The sequence below is a fragment of the Zalophus californianus genome, chromosome 1 (assembly GCF_009762305.2).
Source record: "Zalophus californianus isolate mZalCal1 chromosome 1, mZalCal1.pri.v2, whole genome shotgun sequence".
Lineage (NCBI taxonomy): Eukaryota > Metazoa > Chordata > Mammalia > Carnivora > Otariidae > Zalophus > Zalophus californianus.
This window is the reverse complement of record NC_045595.1, coordinates 105,553,919-105,574,459: the sequence shown is the minus strand read 5'-3', so window position 1 is coordinate 105,574,459 and position 20,541 is coordinate 105,553,919. Positions and strand designations below refer to the sequence as shown.

Below are 20,541 nucleotides of genomic sequence, written 5' to 3'. Positions count from 1 at the left end.
CCTTTGGAAATCGGAAGTTTCTGTGTAGGGCACCTCCAAATCTGCCCCTTGCTCAGAAAGTTTACAGCTGGGGCACCTGGGTGGCTCAGTTGGTTGGGCGACTGCCTTCGGCTCAGGTCATGATCCTGGAGTCCCGGGATCGAGTCCCGCATCAGGCTCCCTGCTCGGCAGGGAGTCTGCTTCTCCCTCTGACCCTCTTCCCTCTCGTGCTCTCTCTCTCTCATTCTCTCTCTCTCAAATAAATAAATAAAATCTTTAAAAAAAAAAAAAAAGAAAGTTTACAGCTGGATCTTTAGTACCTTGTGAAATGTAAATATTCCAGATTCCAAGTCAAATTAATCACTGCCCTTAGCTGAGGTTTCTTCCACCCACTGAAGGTAAGGAGCATTGTGTTGGTTTAGCAAGCTGAGGTAAGAGCCCGAGAAGGCATGTACAATGCTGATTAGATCTATCTGGTGGCGGCGGTGTGGAGAGTGCTCGGCATCCGTGGGAGGCCAGCTGCATAGAGGCGGCATGGGGGAAGCAAGCACAGAGCCCAGGGAGGGCCGTGTGGGCTGGCAGTTCCACCATTGCTGAAGAGAAATGGCACAGTTGGATTTACACTACGGAAGAAACACCTGCTAGGGCCTGTGGAGGAGGGATTGAAACGGAGACTGGTCAACCAGGAACATTTTACAGAAACTCACCCGGGAGAAGAGAGGCTGCCTCAGGCCGTGGAGGGATGCAGACATGTTTATGAGGCAAAGTAAGTCGGGATTCAGTGATTGACCAAATGTGAGGAGTGAGGAACCGGTTGTCTTTGCTGTACTCAGAGTTGAGTTCAGTCTCTTTCCCTTACCTCAAAAGCTTGAATAAAATCTCTCCTGTCACTTTTAACAAGTGTCTGGTGAAATGTGTTCTATTGTACTGCCGACAAGCTGCACAAATGTCAGGAGGTGGGTGAGGAGCGAGACGACCGAAGGCAGGACTGGAGCCTCAGAGGTGGGGCCCACGGACCAGTGAGGCCCATGCGAGAAGCCACACAGGAGGTCTAAATGCTTGACAGGGGCCTCAAAGGGAAGCAGAGATCGCCCGGGAAGCACATGAGGAGCCAGGTCTTCTGTCTTCCAAAGACAGATAGCTAAGCCTGCCTGTGATCACACAGTGCGACGTGGATGTGTGCCAGTGTGGGGGTGCACACAGGTGCATGTGCACACAAGCAATCTAGGCAGCCACCTGTGCAGTCTGATCTCAGGTAGAGGTGGAGAGGGTTGAAAGATTGTCCCTTCCTCCAGGAAGTCCACCCTCATCTCTTTCCTGATACATCAAATCCTTTTATTGGGGAAAAATATGTTGTTTTTTTTAATGTAATTAGAATTAAGGATAACATGGTCACTTGAGGAGAGGTAGATATCCAAAAACTCACATGTTTTCAGTGTCAATGATTGCTGTTGGAGCCTTTTCTAATGGCTACATTTGATTGGGAAAAAGCATGGCCACAAGAAGAAACCCATAATTTACCTTTCCCTTTGAGAGGTGAAAGGGCACAGATTTTTAAGATGAGGGCACCAAATGTTAAGTTTTGCCAAATTTCCCAATAATCGAATTGCTTAGCTTAAGGTTCTTGTAAGGAAGAGAAACTACTCTAACAAATGTCAGCAAAGAAGCGAAATGTATTGAAGAAATAAGGTATCTCACAGAATACAAAGACTTGCTGACTTCCAGGACTCAGAGAAGACTCCAGGACTCCACGGACTCTGGAAAGTCCCTGCAAACCTTGGCCACTGAGAGGACTCTGTCATCATTGGCTGACCCTTGAGTCCAAATGCATGTTTCCAAAAGAAACGATCAAGGCAATTTGGGACGAGATTCTATGTCCGAATCACCCAGCTGTGACTGGGACGTGGTCCTGTACAGACAGATGGCTCACAGGGGCTCACTCTGTGAGAAGGTCAGTGTGATCACATTCAGGGACAGGACAGTGCACCAGGGTTCCCTCCACACAGTACTTTCCAGGAATGGTGCTTTTTGTTTATAAAAGCCCAGGCACTTCCTTACGGCTCTTCACATCCTCACTTATCAAATAAGGCAGGTTGAGCAAGGGCTCTTTCCTGTGATGCAGTGATCCTTCTTCCATGTGAGGAAGATGAGGCTTACAAAGCTTAGTTGACCTACCCGGGGTTACATACGGGCTAAATGAAGGAGGCAAGACGAAAAACCCATGCCTCCTGAACTACAAAACCAAATATGTGACTGCGGGTGTGGGTGCGGGTGGGTGGAGGGGCTGGGTGACTGCATGGACAGGAACGCATGCACAATAGGTGAGTGGGTGTCTGGCTCAGAACCACCAGACCTGAAAGAATGTGGTCACATGGGATCCCATACCAAGCTGTTTACAAGAAGGTCGGGGAAAGGGGAGGAGGGGTCAGAATACAGACAGAAGAGAGGGAAAAGCAAAAAATAAATAAACTTAGATCAAGAGGGAGACTCCTGGAGTTTGCATACAAATATAAATGTAAACCTAAATATAAACATCCATGGCAAAGGCTTGTCATTGTGCCCCAACAGCTATTCTCTCCTTACTGTATACTTAAAATATTCCTAGTAGAATGAATGGCTGCCCAGCTAAGGACTACATTTCCAACCTCCCTTCCAACTAGTGGCCACACAATTCTGGCCTGTGAGAGAGAAGTAGAAGCGACATGTGCAAATACTGTATCATGCCCTTCAAGGGCATGTCCTTTACCTTTTTCCCTCTCCTGCACTCTGGAATGCAGAGTTAATGGCAGGAGGTGAAGCAGCCATGTTGGACGATGAGATGCAAGCCAAGCATGAGGATGTCAGAGCCACAAAATGGAGGTGCCTGTGGCCTGCGGCCCGGATGCCTGATGATCAAGAAGCCACTATACTAATCACTGAGAACCCAGATTTATTTTCAAGTCTAAGAAATAATTTTATGACAGTTATATCAAAGAGTGGTAAATGTGTCCATGATTGATGCACATGCTAAAAATACAAAGAAAAAAAAAAGTTCATTTGACTAGGGAATTAGTGGTGATTTCTCTGTCTTCTTTATTTATCTACTTTAAACTTTCAAATGATTTTTTATCAATAAAAATTTTATTAATAAAATGTATTCCATCAATTGAAATTTTTAAATGCTTGGAACTTTTAACACAACCATTTTTCCCCAAGGATTTTTTTTCCATAGGAAAACTTGTTTGTAAGTATTTCTATTATAAACACAGCTACAACGGCTGTAATTATACACTTTCGGCAGTTGTGTGAAATTTTTCATAGGCCCAATTCCTTTTAAGTACAAATTTTTAATCACTGGTTATGAACATTAAATAGTTTAAACTTTTCACTACATCAAAAACTAATGATGTAATGTATGGTGATTAACATAATAAAAATTAAAAAACTATATTTTAAACTTTTATTATGGAAAACTTCAAATAGATCTATGATTAGAGAAGGTAATATAATGAACCCCTATGAACCTATTACACATTTTCAGCTACTGACTCCTGACCAATTTTTTTTTTTTTTTAATCTATACATCACCCACTTTCAACCCTACCCAACTGGATTATTTTGAGGCAAATTTCAGACATCACATCATTTCATTCATTAACATTTTAGTATGGACCTCAAGATAAGGACTCTTTAAAAAGAAACACATGATCACAGTACCATCATCACACCTAAAAAATATCAATAATTCTTTATTATTATCAAACATACAGTGCTCAAATTTCCCTAATTATCTCACAATTTTTTTTTTTTTGTAGGATCCAAATAAATTCTACAAATTGCAATCAGTTGATGTTTTTAATGTATCGGTTCCCTGGACTTTTATGGAAAAGCCCAGTGAGCTTCTGGTTCATTGAAGCTGCTATTATTCGGGTTCTCTGTCACAGCAGGGGCATCCTAACACCTCACCTCTTCACTAGGCCTGCAGGAGCCTCCATCTACCTCCACTACCTGTCGCCACTCTTAGGGCAAACCTGTGGCTCATGACCCTGGTCCCCAGGCCTGGGCCAACCCAGCATGAGGGCAGGGCCAGAGTCTAGCACCCCGTCTTGTGTTGGGCCCAGACATGTCTAGTTTTTTCAGGCCACCACAGGGCAGCAAGCAGGACTCCTTGGAAGTGCCGGATTTCCTGTAAGAGGAGCCCAGGCGTGGTTCACCTGAAGCCTGGAATTTCTTGTCCAGGCTAAGAGGGAGCTGTGCTAAGAATTTGTCAATTTGTAAAAGGAGTTACAGGGACCTAAGAGACAATCTAGCTCAAGGGTCAGCAAACTTTTTCTGTAAAGAGCCAGATAGTAATTCTTTTAGGCTTTGCAGGCCTTAACGGCCTGTATTACAACCATGCACCTCTGGTACTGAGTGAGAAAGCAATCACAGGGGGCAGGTAAACAAATGAGTGTGGTTGTGCTCTGATAAAACTTTATGTGTGGATGTAAATTTGAAAAATCATAATTTTTATGAAATATTATTATATATTATTACATGTTACACCTTACAACTATATATCGTTATAGTATACTATGATATAATATATAATATTTTGTGTCATGAAATATTATTATTCATTTGTTTTTAAACATTTAAAAATATAAAAACCATTCTTAGCTTACAAGCCATACAGAAGCAGACAGCAGACTGGATTTGTTGGCCTATGGGCCATAATTTACCAACCCCGGATCCAGCCAACGTTCTCATCTCTTTTACCGAGAATTAAACTCAAGACCAGAGAAATGAATTAATTCGCCCAAAGTCACACAGCATGCTGATGACAAAGGCCAAATTAGAACCCAAGCCTTCATCTCTCAAAATGCACAAAAGAGTTGAATGATTTGCAAGAACAGTCTACTTCAGAACCATTCAGAGAGGCCAAAGACAGAGAGCTGGAGCTTATATTCAATGCCATATGGATACATAATGACAACAGAAAGCCCTACTGCCGGGCCCGTCTCCTAGTAACCACAGCCTCTCTGATGAAAGATTGCTCTGACTTGTTATTTATAACTTATTTCCCAATAGGGAGGGTGAGTGATTTGTTTATATTTAGTTCAGGGGCCAAGGAAATCCTGATCTACCATCTCAGGATAGATACAAACCTTCTAGCCACAGCTGCCAGGAGATGGGTGAAAGCAAAGGAAACTGCAATGCACAGTGTTGTCCCTGTTACCAACAACAAGGGTCACATATAGCAATTACTGACTGCCTGACACAAATAACAGATGGTGTGAGGGGAGACGGGGAGGGAAGGGATGCATTCCTATTTATACTCTATGGAGGCAGTCACTATGAAAAACCTTTCTGCACCTTGTTCAGTACTTGGAGCATCTGTTAATTTTGCCTGGCTTTTGATGTTGTTAGCATTACTTTACTTCTGGTTCCTGGAATTACATTCCTGAGAACGAATTCTGCTGTCTCTGAAGGGGCTTTCTTGGTTCCATAAAAAACTGAGTAATCTGAAGTCAGAGGAGAGAGTACAAAGTATTACAGAACCTCAAACAGCCTATAAATAAAGAGGGCTTATGGACCCAAGTCAAGAGATTCTGGGTGGAGTTAGGTAGAATCAACAAATGAGGCCCAAATCAGAGAAGGTAAGCACTGAAGGGGTTATCAGGTGTTGTTCAGTGTCTTATTTTACCTCCTCAGGCCCAGAGAGGGTTAGTGACTTCCATAAGATCACACAGCAGATTCAGTGAACCCTCATCTCATTCCTCGCTGCCCCACGACCTTTTGGATACCTGAGCACCTCTAAAACAAGACAGAAAATACCTCAGGGCAGGCAGATGTGAAAGACCAACAAGATGAATCGACGCAGAACCTCTACGTCCCTCTGTCCACAAATATAAAGAGACAATTATGGGTCACTGCACAGAGGAAAGAAATGAAAAAGCTATATTCATTAAAGAATGAGGAAGACAAGCCCTAAAACAGTAACCCATCTCATTTGTGTGGTGTTTTTCAGTTAACAGAGATGTCTCATCCCCCTGAGTTTTGTAACAACGCTAGTCAGGTGGTCAGAAGTACCAGAAATTGGCAGCAATTGTCCCTATTTTGCAGACAAATAGCTAAAAGACATTGAACACTTGCTATGTGGCACTGTTCTAAATGCTTCTTAGGTATTAATTAATGAATCCTTATAGTGAATCAATAAGATGGTTAATATTATTATACCCATTTTACAAGAGTAGAAACTGAGGCACATAGGTGAAATGATTGACCCAAGATCACTGCCATCATGTACATGTGGTGGACACACCGTGGGGAGACACCGTCCCCTCTCTGCCCAGACAAGTGTAATGTCCTCCCGTGGAGTGCTGGTGGGACCTGTGACTTGCCTAACAGAATATGGGATAAAAAAGGGCATTACACAATGATATTAGGGGTCAATTCTCCAAAAAGACAACAGTTCTTAATGCGTAAGCACCTAACAACAGAGCGTCAAACTATGCAAAGCAAAAACTAATAGAACCTTCAAGGAGAAATGGATTAATCCACTATCATAGTTGGGAACTTCAACACCTCTCTCTCAGAAATGGAAAGAGATCTAGCAGGCGTAAAATCAGTGAGCAAGAGTTGAACTTAACAGCACCATCAATTAACTGGATATATTAACGTATATAGACTGCTTCATCCAACAGCATAACACACATTCTTCTCAAGCTCATATGGAACACTCACCAAGATAGACCACATTCTGAGCAATAAAACACACCTGCCCAGTTAACTGGTTGACCTCCTACAGTTGTTATAAAACTTAACAAATTTAAAAGAATAAAAATTATACAATGTCTGCTTGCAGACCACAATGGAATTAAACTAGAAATCAGTATCAGAAAGATAACTGAAAAATCTCCAAATATGTGGAGATTAAACAGTGCATTTCTAAATAACACATGGATCAAAGAAGAAATCTCAAGAGAAATAAAAAATATTTTGAGCTAAATGAAAATGAAACACAACTTACCAAAACCTGTGGGATGCAGCAAAAGCAGTGCTTGGAGGGAAATCTATAGCATTGAATGTATATATTAGAAAAGAAGAAAGATCTAAAATCAGTAATCTAAGTTTCCACCTTAGGAAATTAGAAAAAGAAGAGCAAATTAAATCCAAAGTAAGGAGAAGAAAATAAATAATAAGAATTAGAGCAATTAAAAACAGGAAATCAATAGGAAAAAACAATCAATGAAACCAAACCTGGTTCTTTGAAAAGATCAATAAAAGTGGTAAGTCTCTACCCTCAGGGCCCCTGGGTGGCACAGTCAGTTAAGTGTACTCGGACTCTTGGTTTTGGTTCAGGTCATGATCTCAGGGTCTTGAGATCAAACCCCACCTCACCTCAGGCTTTGCACTCAGCATAGTCTGTTTAAGACTCTCCCTCCCGGGGCGCCTGGGTGGCTCAGTCAGTTAAGCATCTACCTTTGGTTCAGGTCATGATCCCAGGGTCCTGAGATCAAGCCCCAGATCGGGCTCCCTGTTCAGCGGGGAAGCCTGCTTCTCCCTCTCCCGCTCCCCCTGCTTGTGCTCCCTCTCTCTCCATGTCTCTCCCTGTCAAATAAGTAAATAAAATCTTAGAAGAAGAAGAAAAAAAAGACTCTCCCTCTTTCTCTCCCTCTGCCCCTACCCACCCTCCCTCTAAAATAAATAAATAAATCTTTTTTAAACAGTAAACCTTTAGCCAGGCTAAGAAAGAGAGAGGACACAATGGCTAATATCAGAAATAAAAGAGAGGACATTACCACAGATTCCAGGGACATTAAGAGGATAATAAAGGAACACTATGAATAACTCTATGCTCACAAATTTAATAACCTAGATGAAATGGACCAGTTTCTTGAAAGGCACAATCTGCCAAAACTCACAAGAAGGAAGAGACAATCTAATAAGCAGAATATGGGAAAGGTGAGGGGATATTATTCCCATGATTATGTTACCTTATTCAACAAAGGTGAAGGGCTTTTGCAGATATAATTAATGTCCCTAATCAGTTTGGACTTTGAGCTAATCAAAAGGGAGATTATTCTGGGTGGGCCTAACCTAATCAAGTGAATTCTTTATAAGGGAGCTAGGGCTTTCCCCATGATCAGAAACTTGAAGCAGCAGAGACTCCTTTTTTCTGCTAGTCTTGGAGCCACCAGTTCTATAATCGAAAGGAAATGGATTCTGCCAACAACTATGTGAGTTTAGAAAAGGACCCTGAGCCTCGATGGGGACTGAAGGCCTGGCTCACACCTTGACTGCAGTTTTATGAGACCCTGAGCAGAGCACCCACTTAAGCCATGGCTGGGATCCTGATGCACAGGAACTATGAAATGCTAAAGGGGTGTGGTTTAAGCTGCTAAATCTGTGCTAATCTGTTAGTCAGTAATAGGTAACTAATACAGTAAAGGAGCAAAAATTCCTACCCAAGCAGCCTGACTCCAGGACATATGCTTTTTATTTTATTTTATTTATTTATTTGACAGAGAGAGACATGGAGAGAGAGGGAGCACAAGCAGGGGGAGTGGGAGAGGGAGAAGCAGGCTTCCCGCTGAGCAGGGAGCCCAATGCGGGGCTCAATCCCAGGACCCTGGGATCGTGATCTGAGCTGAGGGCAGACGCTTAACGACTGAGCCACCCAGGCGCCCAGGATATATGCTTTAAAAGCGGGTTGCCAAGTTGTTTTTGATACTAAGTGAGAAGTTTTTTTTCCCCCACATCAACCAGTTCTCCGATTCTCCGACTAGGTGAACTAGGTGCCCTACAATTAGTGCCAATTCTGGCACTAACTAGAGTTAGAATCCATGGGTTTAAGGGCTCAGCTCCATAAGAATGTTTTCACTTCAGACTCCAGTCACAAGTATCACATCATTCTGACCAACTGGCTAGAATTGGGGCATCTCACGACCCCCTCATGAGGATCAGTAATTTGCACAGGACTCAGGAAGCACTTTACTTACATTACTAGTTTATTATAAAGAATATAAATTAATATCCAGGTAAAGAGGTACATAAAGTGGGGTCCAGAGGGTCTCAAGTGCAAGAATCTCTGTCCCCAGTGGAGTTGGGGTATGTCATCCTCCTGGCACATGGATGTTTAGGGATTTTATGGAGGTTTCATTACACGGGCATGATTGATCAAATCATTGGCTATTGGGGATCAATCGATCTCTGGCTCGTATCCCCTCCCTGGAGGTTGGGGGCTAGGGCTGAAAGTCCTAGGTGGTCCTATCACTCTTTGTCACTCAGGAAATTCCAAGAATTTTTAAGAGCTCTGTGCCAATAATGAGGGACAATGACCAAATATGTATTTCCCATTATACCACGCTGGTCTTTAAGATCTTTCAGATGAGGACTGGGGCCCACATGAGTGACTGAGTGACCAGCCGAAGGCCACATGAACTGAGGGACTGGTTGGAACCAATATCTGCATTTTCTCACTTTAGGACTTTGACTTCTGGGCCTCCATGATGCCCATGATGCGACTCTCAAAATACACGTAGCCATGAAAATATCAAATGTTTAAAGGAGAGTTTTTAACATACAGGAGGCAAGAAAACATTGGTTAAAGATTAGGAATTTTCACATGAGTTGTATTCATTATGATTCTATGAATTACGCCAAAGGAGCCACCGCAAATGAAGCTCAGAGAGACTAACTTTTCCAAGGTTACCAAGTCATGGGGAAGGCCCTGGGGTTTGACACTGGGCCTGACACCCTCTTTCTCCTCCTCATCTCATCACCAAAGAACAAAAAGAAGATATCAGCCATCTTCTCGTTTCCAGTGGACTGGCAGAATTCTTTTAATAAGGAATGTAATCAGGAAATTTCCATCTCCACAGAAAGTAGAACTAAAGAAAATGAATGATAAAGCATAAAGGATTTAACTTAATCCTAAGGAAGAGCTTTCCAGGGGTAAGGTTAATTAAATACTAACGAGATTCTGTTTAAAAAAAAAGTCAAAAGTTTCTAAAATTTTACTTCTGGATTTCTGTTTATGAAGCATCATAAGAAAACAGCAAGAAGAAAGGCTGGGGATCATCTTGCAAGCAAGTCAAAACGCTTACAAGCGTTTTCAAATTTGACTATAAGGCTGATTGAGTAAAGGACTGTAAAGATCAATCACAGCTTTCTGGGAAACTACAACAAATGTTAATCACATTACATTTTTACATACAGGTTTCCAAGTTTGGAATAGATACTAGCTTTTCTCATGAAATCACTGGTATTATTTTTCAAATTTATCAACAAAGAAAGCAAATGGATTCAGACACATTTCTGCACTCACGTAGTGCATGCACTTCCTTCATAGGGAATGATTTCGGACCCTCCACCATCACCCACGGCCCCCGCTACACGGCTGCAAGAATCCCCTTCTTCCCCCACTGTCCCTGCATTGTTCATGCTCTTGCCTTGTGCTGCTGCAGACCAACTGCTGCCCGGGCTCCATATTCAGCCCCAATCCTTTGCCTCAGCAGGGACAGTGTGGGGACAGGAGCTTTAGGTGACTTCACGTGCCATGAGGTAGGAGCAAGGATAAAGAATGTAGAAAAGGGAGTGTCTGGTTTGCGGTCGTCGGCGTTGGAGGAAGTGTCGTGGTCCATAGGCTTGAGGCAGGGAACGGGGTCTATTGTCTGTGTTTGACTCCTGACTCCGTAGTTTGGTCGGAGGCCTTCCGCGTCTTTCGCGGGGCAGTAGGCAGAGGCTCCCGCCCCCGCCCCCGCCCCCGCCCCTCCTCTCGGTCCCCCGCTCCCGGAGGGACCGAGCCCGCGTCACGCCCCTCAGCGCTCGCCGATCCCTTCTCTGTCGTTGCGTCCGCATCGCGTCCCCGGAATCAGACGGTGCCCCATAGATGGCCAGCTTTCCCCCGAGGGTCAACGAGAAAGAGATCGTGAGATCACGTACTACAGGTGAACTTTTAGCTCCAGTAGCTCCTTTTGACAAGAAATGTGGTCGTGAAAATTGGACTGTTGCTTTTGCTCCAGATGGTTCGTACTTTGCTTGGTCACAAGGACATCCTACAGTAAAGCTTGTTCCGTGGTCCCAGTGCCTTAAGAACTTTCTCTTGCATGGCACCAAGAACATCACCAATTCAAGCAGTTTGAGATTGTCAAGACAAAACAGTGATGGTGGTCAGAAAAATAAGCCTCGTGAACATATTATAGACTGTGGTGACATAGTCTGGAGTCTTGCTTTTGGATCTTCAGTTCCAGAAAAACAGAGTCTCTGTGTCAATACAGAATGGCATCGATTCAGATTTGGACGGGATCAGCTGCTCCTTGCCACAGGGTTAAACAATGGACATATCAAAATATGGGATGTATATACAGGAAAACTCCTTAACTTGGTAGATTATACTGAAGTGGTCAGAGATTTAACTTTTGCTCCAGATGGGAGCTTAATCCTAGTATCAGCTTCAAGAGACAAAACTCTGAGAGTGTGGGACCTGAAAGATGATGGAAACATGATGAAAGTATTGAGGGGCCATCAGAACTGGGTGTATAGCTGTGCATTCTTTCCTGATTCTTCTATGCTGGGTTCAGTGGGAGCCAGTTAAGCAGTTTTCCTTTGGAATATGGATAAATATACCATGATACGGAAACTGGAAGGACACCACCATGATGTTGTAGCTTGTGACTTTTCTCCTGATGGAGCATTACCGGCTACTGCATCTTATGATAATCGAGTATATATCTGGGATCCACAAATGGAGACACTCCGATGAAATTTGGGCACCTGTTTCCCCCACCTACTCCAATATTTGCTGGAGGAGCAAATGACCGATGGGTACGATCCGTGTCTTTTAGTCATGATGGACTGCATGTTGCAAGCCTTGCTGATGATAAAATGATGAGGTTCTGGAGAATTGATGAGGATTATTCAGTTCAAGTTGCATCTTTGAGCAATGGTCTTTGCTGTGCCTTTTCTACTGATGGCAGTGTTTTAGCTGCTGGGACACATGATGGAAGTGTATATTTCTGGGCCACTCCGAGGCAAGTCCCTAGCCTTCAACATTTGTGTCACACGTCGATCCAGAGAGTGATGCCCACCCAGGAGGTCCAGGAGCTGCCGATTCTTTCCAAAGTTTTGGAGTTTCTCTCCTATGGTATCTAGAGGGCTCAGGCTTCCCTGGTTCTAGGGTCTGACGGGACTCACTTGACACAAACCTCAAGCTTGACTGACTTCAAGTATCTGTTTGTCAGATACTTGTGGAAGTATCTGAATTGGAAGTGGAAGGAATGGAAGTGGAAGGAATTCCCGCCCCCCACCCTGCCCCACGGGCCACTGCGTTAGATGGTAAATACTGGCTGAAGAAAGCAGTTGGCGGTGGGGGTCAGGCATCTGACCTGCAAGTAAAACCCAAAGGGAAAGATTTTGTTTTCTTTAGGAATGGCATCCAAGAGGTAGAATTTGAATGTGACGTTATTAAATAAAAACAGAGCCAAGGTATAACTAGGAAAAGGGTGTGTGTGTGTGTGTGTGTGTGTGTGTGTGTGTGTGTGTGTGTGTGTCCTGCGTCATCTCCCCGCCCCCACCCCATAACTATATAACCATTGCTGCGGGCCTTAATTTTGGAAAGCAGCTTGCTACTTTAACCCCGTGGTATAAAGTATTATCAATTTTAGTCAGTTTGAAAAATCCCATCTACTGTATTATTGCTAAATATTTTATTTGTACTAAGGGACAATTTTAAGACCATGGTTTTGCTTGTTTTTTTACGTTTTTTTTTTTTTTTTTTACATGTATCGTATGTTTCTGCAGGGGGTAATATTGGTGATTTGCCAAAGAGAAGCAATACAGTATATCCGCTTTTGCCTTCTGTTATTTGTCTTACCTGCAGATATTAAGAATGTATGCATTATGTAAAATGCTTGATTATACATTTTTGAGTTTTTTAATTAAAGACTTGTAAAAAACCACTAAAAAAAAAAAGAATGTAGAAAAGGACAATCCCAGAGTCCATATATTTCTGCACCCCTCTCCTGCCCTGTCCTTCCAACCCGGCCCAGGATCCCCAATCCCACCTTTCCTTTCTACCCCACTCCTTACACCCAGGCCTCCTGCTCTAAGTCTGGACAAAATGGCCAAGAGAGGGGTGGTTTCCTCTGGATGTGGCTGAATCACATTCTTGATTCTTGGTGTATTCCAGAGGCCAGCCCTTTCCATCTGTAGAGCCCTTATCAACAACATCTAACTGAAAAAGAAGAGAATGGTAAGGAAGTAAAAGCAGTACTTTCTTTATTAAAAAAGAGCAGAGCCATGAATTCCAACTTGAGAATGAAAGGAATAAGAGGGGCTGAGTAAGGGATGCTCACCACAATGACAAAGGTTGGGATATGTATCAAAAGTCTTTAAAAATGACCATACCATTTGACTCAGGCATTCCACTTCTGGGGATCAAACAATGGGAAGATAAATCAGGTCTAAATAAGTGGAGTGACATACTGTTTTCATAGAGTAGAGTCTTCATATGGTAAAGATATGAAAGTATCCCCACTTCACAGATGAATAAACTGAGGCACAGAGAGGTTAAATAATTTGTCCAAAGCCATACAGGTAGCAAGAGGCAAAGCCATGCTTCAAAACTAAGCAGTTTGGGCCCAAAGGCCATGTTGTTACCCACTCTGCTCCCCTGCCTATGTCCTATGCACCCACAGCCCTCTGAGCCTGTGTTCACAGCGTTTTCCTCTCTCGGTGTGTCTGTTTCCACCACTAGAGAGAGCAGGAACCTCATCTTACTCACCTTGGCATTTCCAAGTGCCTGGCACATAGGAAATACTCAAAATATGTTTATTAAACCCAACAGAACAGTTTACTGGTTAAGTTGTCTATTCACTGGGATTTATGCTTCTACCTTTACAGAATTGTCTGTAAAGAAGGACAGAGACACAAACAAAAATACACAGATTTAATTATGATTCTTAAGAAAAAGGCTTTCTTATGATCTCACTGATATGTGAAATTTAAGAAACAAGGCAGAGGATCATAGGGGAAGAGAGGAAAAAAATGAAACAAGACGAAACCAGAGAGGGAGACATATCATAAGAGACTCAATCATAGGAAACAAACTGAGGGTTGCTGGAGGGGAGGGGGGTGGGGTCACTGGGTGATGGACCCTGGGCAGGATATGTGTGGTAATGAGCACTGGGTATTATGTAAGACTGATGAATCACAGGCCTGTACCCCTGAAACAAATAATACATTATATGTTAATTAATTGAATTTAAATTTAAAAAAAGATAAAGAAAAAGGCTGTCTTAGCTACTCTCCTTTCTTGGTTTGGGGTTGTTAAACAATTTAAATGAAAGATGCAGAATTTATTTTTTAACCTGACTTTCTAAATAGGGAAATCCAAGACATTTCTCATTATATTATTTGAGAGCAAGGATCACATAATTTCTTATTCTTTTCTATACTGGGAGTGCCCAATAATATTGATGCCACTATTAAAACTATAAAATTATAAAGAGGGGGATAGTAAGGCTTTAAAAAAATAATTTATGTTTAGAGAAGGGAAATAAAGGAATTATTTGTGCCTCTTATGTTTACAATAAAAATATGAAATCTGATGGAATTTTATGGGACTTGTGAATATGAAATGGTTCTACAACCACCAAAAGTTCATTTAAGAAACTGGAGGTAGAGACATCCAAAGCAAAACCATGGACACCTAAATCCACCTGTGGTCGATTTAGTGACTTGCTCTGTTTTAGGGTCTCTGCCGTATTACATATAACCAATCCCCTCAGCCCTGACCACCCTGGTCATAATAAATCCAAACTGCCTCTTTGCCTTGACCTCTCAGCATTCTCAGGATTTTACAAAACTCTTGATCAGAAATGTTCAAAGAGGAAAATGACCACCCAAGGCTCAATTCTGATATTCAACCAAATCCAAAGAGACAAGATAACTTTTGCTGGTAGCCAGTATTTCTTGTTGTTGTTGTTTTTAAGATTTTATTTATTTATTTTGAGAGAGAGAGCATAAGCAGGGGGAACAGCAGACAAAGGGAGAAGGAGAAGCAGGCTCCCCACTGAGCAGGGAGCCCAATGCAGGACGGGATCCCAGCACCCTGGGATCATGACCTGAGCTGAAGGCAGACACTTAACCGACTGAGCCATCCAGTTACCCCCGGTATTTGTTTTTGATAAACACTATTGTATTACTCAGGGCTCTTCAGGGACAGAGACAAAGAGAGAGAGAAAGAGGTCTTTATTGTAAGGAATTGGCTTACATGGTTGTGAAGGTTGACAAGTCTGAAATGGGCAGCGCACTTCTCTGGCTGGAGACTCAGAGAAGAGTTGACGCTGCACTCTTGAGTCTGAAGACTATTTAGAGGCAGAGTCCTTCTTCCTCGGGAAACCTGAGTCTTTTCTCTTAAGGCCTTCAGCTGATTGGTTGAGGTCCAACCACATTTTGAAGTATACCCCACTTTACTCAAAATCTACCATTTAAATGTTAAGCACATCTAAAACAAAACAAAACAAAACAAAACAAAACAAAAAAACCACAGCAACATTGAGACTGGTGTTTGACCAAAGACTGGGTTCCGTAGCCTAACAAGATGACACATAAAATTAACCATCACAACAATGAATATTCTTTATTATGCCATTTATTGCAGCTACATTTCCTTCAGCCAATAGGACATGACATCATTTTATACCTTTCCCTGAAACAAATCAAACCAGTCCTTCTTCAAACTGTGTGCAAGATTTCTGTGTACTATGTCAAACATATGTTGGCCAGTTTCTTCCTTGGCCTACATATGATCCAACAGTAGTTGATACAGTTTTTAGATATCAAGAGGATGGCTTTTACCCCCGCCCACACACCCCCTTCCCCCGGCTACTTTGTGGCTAAGTATTTCTTTTTTTTTTTTTTTTTTTTTTTTTTTTTTAATTTTTTATTGTTATGTTAATCACCATATATTACATCATTAGTTTTTGGTGCAGTGTTCCATGATTCATTGTTTGTTCATAACACCCAGTGCTCCATGCAGAACGTGCCCTCCTCAATACCCATCACCAGGCTAACCCATCCCCCTACCCCCCTCCCCTCTAGAACCCTCAGTTTGTTTTTCAGAGTCCATCATCTCTCATGGTTCGTCTCCCCCTCTGACATACTCCCCTTTTCTTCCTCTCCTGGCTAAGTATTTCTATACCACAAACACTTCCACAGAAGCATGACAGCATAAAGTACTATCACATTCCACCAGGATGGTATCCTTCGTCAATTAAATTATCCCATTGCTTTAATACAGAGAAGTAATTGCAATCCTTTTGTTTATAAATCCGCATCTTAGATTAAACATTCATGGCATCTATAAAGGAAACAATACACAAAGTATTCCACCTCTAATGAAAGTTGAATGGTGATCTGATAGCAGGGGCTTACAGAGAGCACAGAGCAGAAACTGTGTGGTGTCACCTACTTGCTGGTCAAAAGTCGGGGCGGCCCTCCATCTGGCCAGTGTCTCGCTTCCCCACTGCCAGACCTCTCTCTCCCAACCTAACAACTTCCTTCTTCAGTTCCCCACATCTCCCAAAGGACTATGCAAGTCCCGGACCAGGGACAATGCTCCCGGGAGCTGGATTTGGAGGAAATAACCAGGAAAATTTCATTTCTTGACAAATGGCGGCAAATCTTTAGTTGTCACGGGTAAGATGTTCTTGTTTTCTCGTTTCTCTAGAACCAGAGGGATTTCAGGTGTTTAAGTAATCAGCTTTTATGCTCACTACATGAGAAGTCTCCCTTATAGATTTACATTTAAGATGCTTCAGGTATAACCATTTGGGGAAAGAGTCTTCACTAGCAAGGTTGGGTTTGAGGAGGTTTGAGGGTTGAATGGAGTGAGTAATTTACTTGATGTTTTCTCTTTCATTTATAGGTTGGGAACCAATAATACAACTCTTCAGGTAATTACTTTTCTCAAAACCCATGTGTTTTCCTCTGGTTGCTTCTTCGAACAGTCACATTAATGGCATAATCTTCATTTATTCTATGCACATAATGTCACTCAGGCACCCGGCATTTAATGCGTGAACACATAAAACTAGAAAGCCCGTTGAAATCTTTTCTTGTGCTTTCTTTTTCCATAAAAATCTCTTCCTACTTTTAAGTACTTTAATATGGTACTCATTAAGAGTACCATACGGTTATTATTTTAGAAAAAAGATTCTAAAATATTAGAATCTAGAGTTCTTACACTTGTGAAATAACACTAGATTCTGACATCCAAGTGCTTCACTGTTCTTGAAGAAAAGTAATTTTGAAAGTAGCTATCATCTTTATTCAGCTTCTGAAAAACTGTTTTCCTTCATCATTTTCAAATAAGGCAAAGTGACTGAATTCAGGTGTTACTACGTATTTTAAAATCTGTTTTACGATATAAAATGAAAGATGTTTTTTATCTCCTGTAACCTGAAAAGGTTACAAGGTAATGAACTTGGTATTTCAGATATTAATTCAATCTCTGAACAAACACAGCACAAAATGTGACGGTGATTTTCCTGGCACTAATATATGATATGATCAAACAACTGAATTATTAATATTTTAACGGTAACTTTGAAGCATCTTCCTCCAAGTAACCTGTCATCAAAAGCCTTATGTGTGCTAAAACTTTCGTAACCACAGTCTAAATTAGAATCAGGGAGATAATGCTTCCATTTTAGTCTTAGAAGTATTAAGTGGAAATAGCTACCATTTGGGAGAATAGAATATTCAAAAGATAAAACTATCTTTGAAAGGAAAAAATAAATAAATGTCAAGTTACGCTTTATACAAGGTGAGGGAAATCCATCGCTACAAATGTAAAGATTTTCCGTTTGATTTACAGAATGCATCATATCACAACAGTAGTCTGCAATTTGGATGCTGTGTTTCTGAGATAAGAAAGCATCTTAGCCTCTAGGAATCCAGAGAACTAAGAAGGCAGTTTCCTTCATGTTTCAGCCTCCGATAGGGCAGATTTGTTTCATGACATTAGTATAGAAGTTAGGTAAATTGGAAGTAGACTTGATGCTAACATATTTAAATGCCATAAGAATCAGTCAAGAAAGGTAAAAAATAGATTTTTTTTCCTTAAAGGTAGGGGATGGATTTTTTAAAGAAAAAAATATTATAACTCACTTATTAGGGAGCAGGAATCAGAGAGCATTAAAAGGAGGTAACCTGACTTCGTTTACTGGCCAGTTAACAATACAGGGAGGAATACCTCCCATAGACTGGGAAGATTCATTGATTGTTGATAAAATGTTGTCTTCTCAAAACAAGAGACAGTGACATTTACATTCTTCTCTAAACATAATTTCAAGTCAAGGTCTTGATAGCATTAATTATGTTTCCATAGTTACATTTAACCTCTCCCAGTCACATAAAACTTATGAGAAACCCCTTTGACACAGATACTGGGATTTTTCTGCCTCCTTTATTGCTATTTATCACAATTTTCAGATGTCTGTAAAAGGGAGACAGTATTTTCTGAACACTGCTATTTCAGAGAGAAAGACAGAAAAGGGGGAAGCCAGGTCATCACCAGCTCTGTTTGCTTTGTTTTTTGGTGGTGGTATTTTACACAGAATCATGGAGGCAACCATACATCTGCTGATGAAACTGAAGAGAGAACAGGAATACCTCAGCCCAAAGGACATGGACATTTGCCATCAAGTAGCCCTTGTTCTATCCCCAAACCCTCTATCATCTCTTTAAAATCAGGCGGCTTTCCTATCTCCCTGGCAATGGCCACGGTAAGTATAGCTTGTCAATTAAACATGAAAGGAAACGTAATCTTCCCCCAAACAACAAGGCTGGGGAATCTTATCTGCTGTCATATGAGAGTATTATTGAAGACAAGACTACAGACGGTTGTGATTGGTAAAAGGAGAATATAATTAAAATGACTTATTTATGGTATTTTTCAAGGACATCGGTGACGATATAATCTTTTCCTCCCAAACTCGGAGAGTCTCTAGTCACTTCCTTGGTCTGCCAATTAACTTTGGGGGAGTGAGGGAGTTGAATTCAAATAAATCACTTTATAAGGTGAGACAGGGCAGGTGACGAGTGCTGCCAACCACCGCGCTGAAAGCCATGTCGCTGTGTGAGGCAGGGCCCTGTCCTCGTGGGCAGGTGGTGGGGGAGGTGGGGCACCTGTGCCGGGCCTGGTGCTGGGGCAAGGAGCTGATCCTAGGAAATGCTTTCCTGGGGCTGCCAACTAACAGGCAGATTTGAAAAGAACCTGACAGTGAGGATTCAAGTGGATCTGGAAGCTCCTGGTTCTGGGGACCATTTGCTCATTTCCAAACTGGATGGGTTGGGGCAAAGGGCTACGGCAGAGACCCAGCAAGGAGGTGAACTAGCAAACAAGCCAGGGCTGGAGCCAATGCCTTGGCAATGGACCAAAGGCCCAGCTGTCAAGATCAACGAGGCCTGATTGGGAACTGGGGAAGCTAAGCCCTGGGTCAAGCCAGGGGAAAAGGACCAGCTAGAGTGAGAGATCCCTTCAACTGGATTGCCTCCAAGATAGTTTTCTCAATCATAGTGAGATTCGGGACAATTTCTTCTCAGGACCTTCACCCTGACAATTTAACTTGCACACTGTATCCTGGAGCCCCAGGCAGAGACTTTTCCTGGGGGCCCCAAGAACAAGAATTAGAAGAAGCACTTCCTTCCTAAGGGCATGCTGCCCTACACCTGGGCAAGCTTGCAGAAAGCACCCAGGACCAGATTGGTCACCTGGGCGAAAACCAGTAACACTTGCCCTGTAGGAGGCCTGTCGTGTACATATAGTTCCACAGTCCGTGCACTGCACACGGGGCTCCTGCTGAGAGGGATGAGTGGGGCTTGGAACCCCTGCTGGGGAAACCATCCAGTCTCCACCTGCTTTTTTAGTTGGCCCTGACTGCAGTATTTCCAACCCTGAATATCGCCTTTCTTTACGGTCCTCAGATGGAACATCATCACGTATAGGGACCAAGCCCCCACGTTCTTTTTTATCAGACATGTCCTCACTGGCTTCATAGAGCACCTCTCCTTCCTGTCATATTTGCAGTACAAATGGACTGGGAGGCCCACTGTTCTTTCTCATTATCACAAATCTTTCTGCCTCAATCCACCTTCCCTCTTTTGCTCGAAGGCCGGATGTCACAGGAAGATAGGTCAGCCGGGCTCTCATGAGATGATGCGCTTGCTCCTGGGCCTCACAGCCCCTGGATGGTGCCTTAACAAGTGGCTTGCCTTTCAGGGAATGAAGACAGGCAATGAACGTGGGCTCCTGCTCGAGTCTCCAGCCTCAGTGATTATTCTGCCTCTGCTGTGCCATAGAACCATAAGTTAGAGTAACTCTCTGTATTTTACTGGACAAGATAATGTTTTTAACAAAGCATCTTTAATAAGAATGTCTTCCTGGCTCTGTAATGAATTTCTATGGAGACCGTCATTTTAGAATTTACACATATCTGGAAATTAGACTACCTTTCGTATGAAAAAAGAGAAAGACCATGGATCTATATCAGTATTTGCCTGTATATGCTTACAGAACTTCCAAAAGCCATT

General features: G+C 42.3%; 1 protein-coding gene and 1 pseudogene across 2 annotated transcripts in view; both read left to right on the top strand.

Annotated features, from left to right (window-relative positions):
- The first annotated feature begins 10,733 nt into the window (after positions 1 to 10,733).
- On the top strand, positions 10,734 to 12,099 carry LOC113918096 (annotated as a pseudogene). The gene has a single exon (XR_003518442.1). The product of XR_003518442.1 is annotated as a WD repeat and SOCS box-containing protein 1-like (transcript).
- A 4,438-nt stretch (positions 12,100 to 16,537) lies between these two features.
- The window catches only part of MINDY4B (MINDY family member 4B), a 34,814-nt gene continuing 30,810 nt past the window's right edge, over positions 16,538 to 20,541 (top strand). Inside the window, exons 1-3 of the mRNA XM_027581859.1 lie at positions 16,538 to 16,644; positions 16,874 to 16,901; positions 18,567 to 18,734. Of these exons, the coding sequence (XP_027437660.1) occupies positions 16,538 to 16,644; positions 16,874 to 16,901; positions 18,567 to 18,734 (303 nt within the window). The remainder of the gene's footprint in view (positions 16,645 to 16,873; positions 16,902 to 18,566; positions 18,735 to 20,541) is intronic.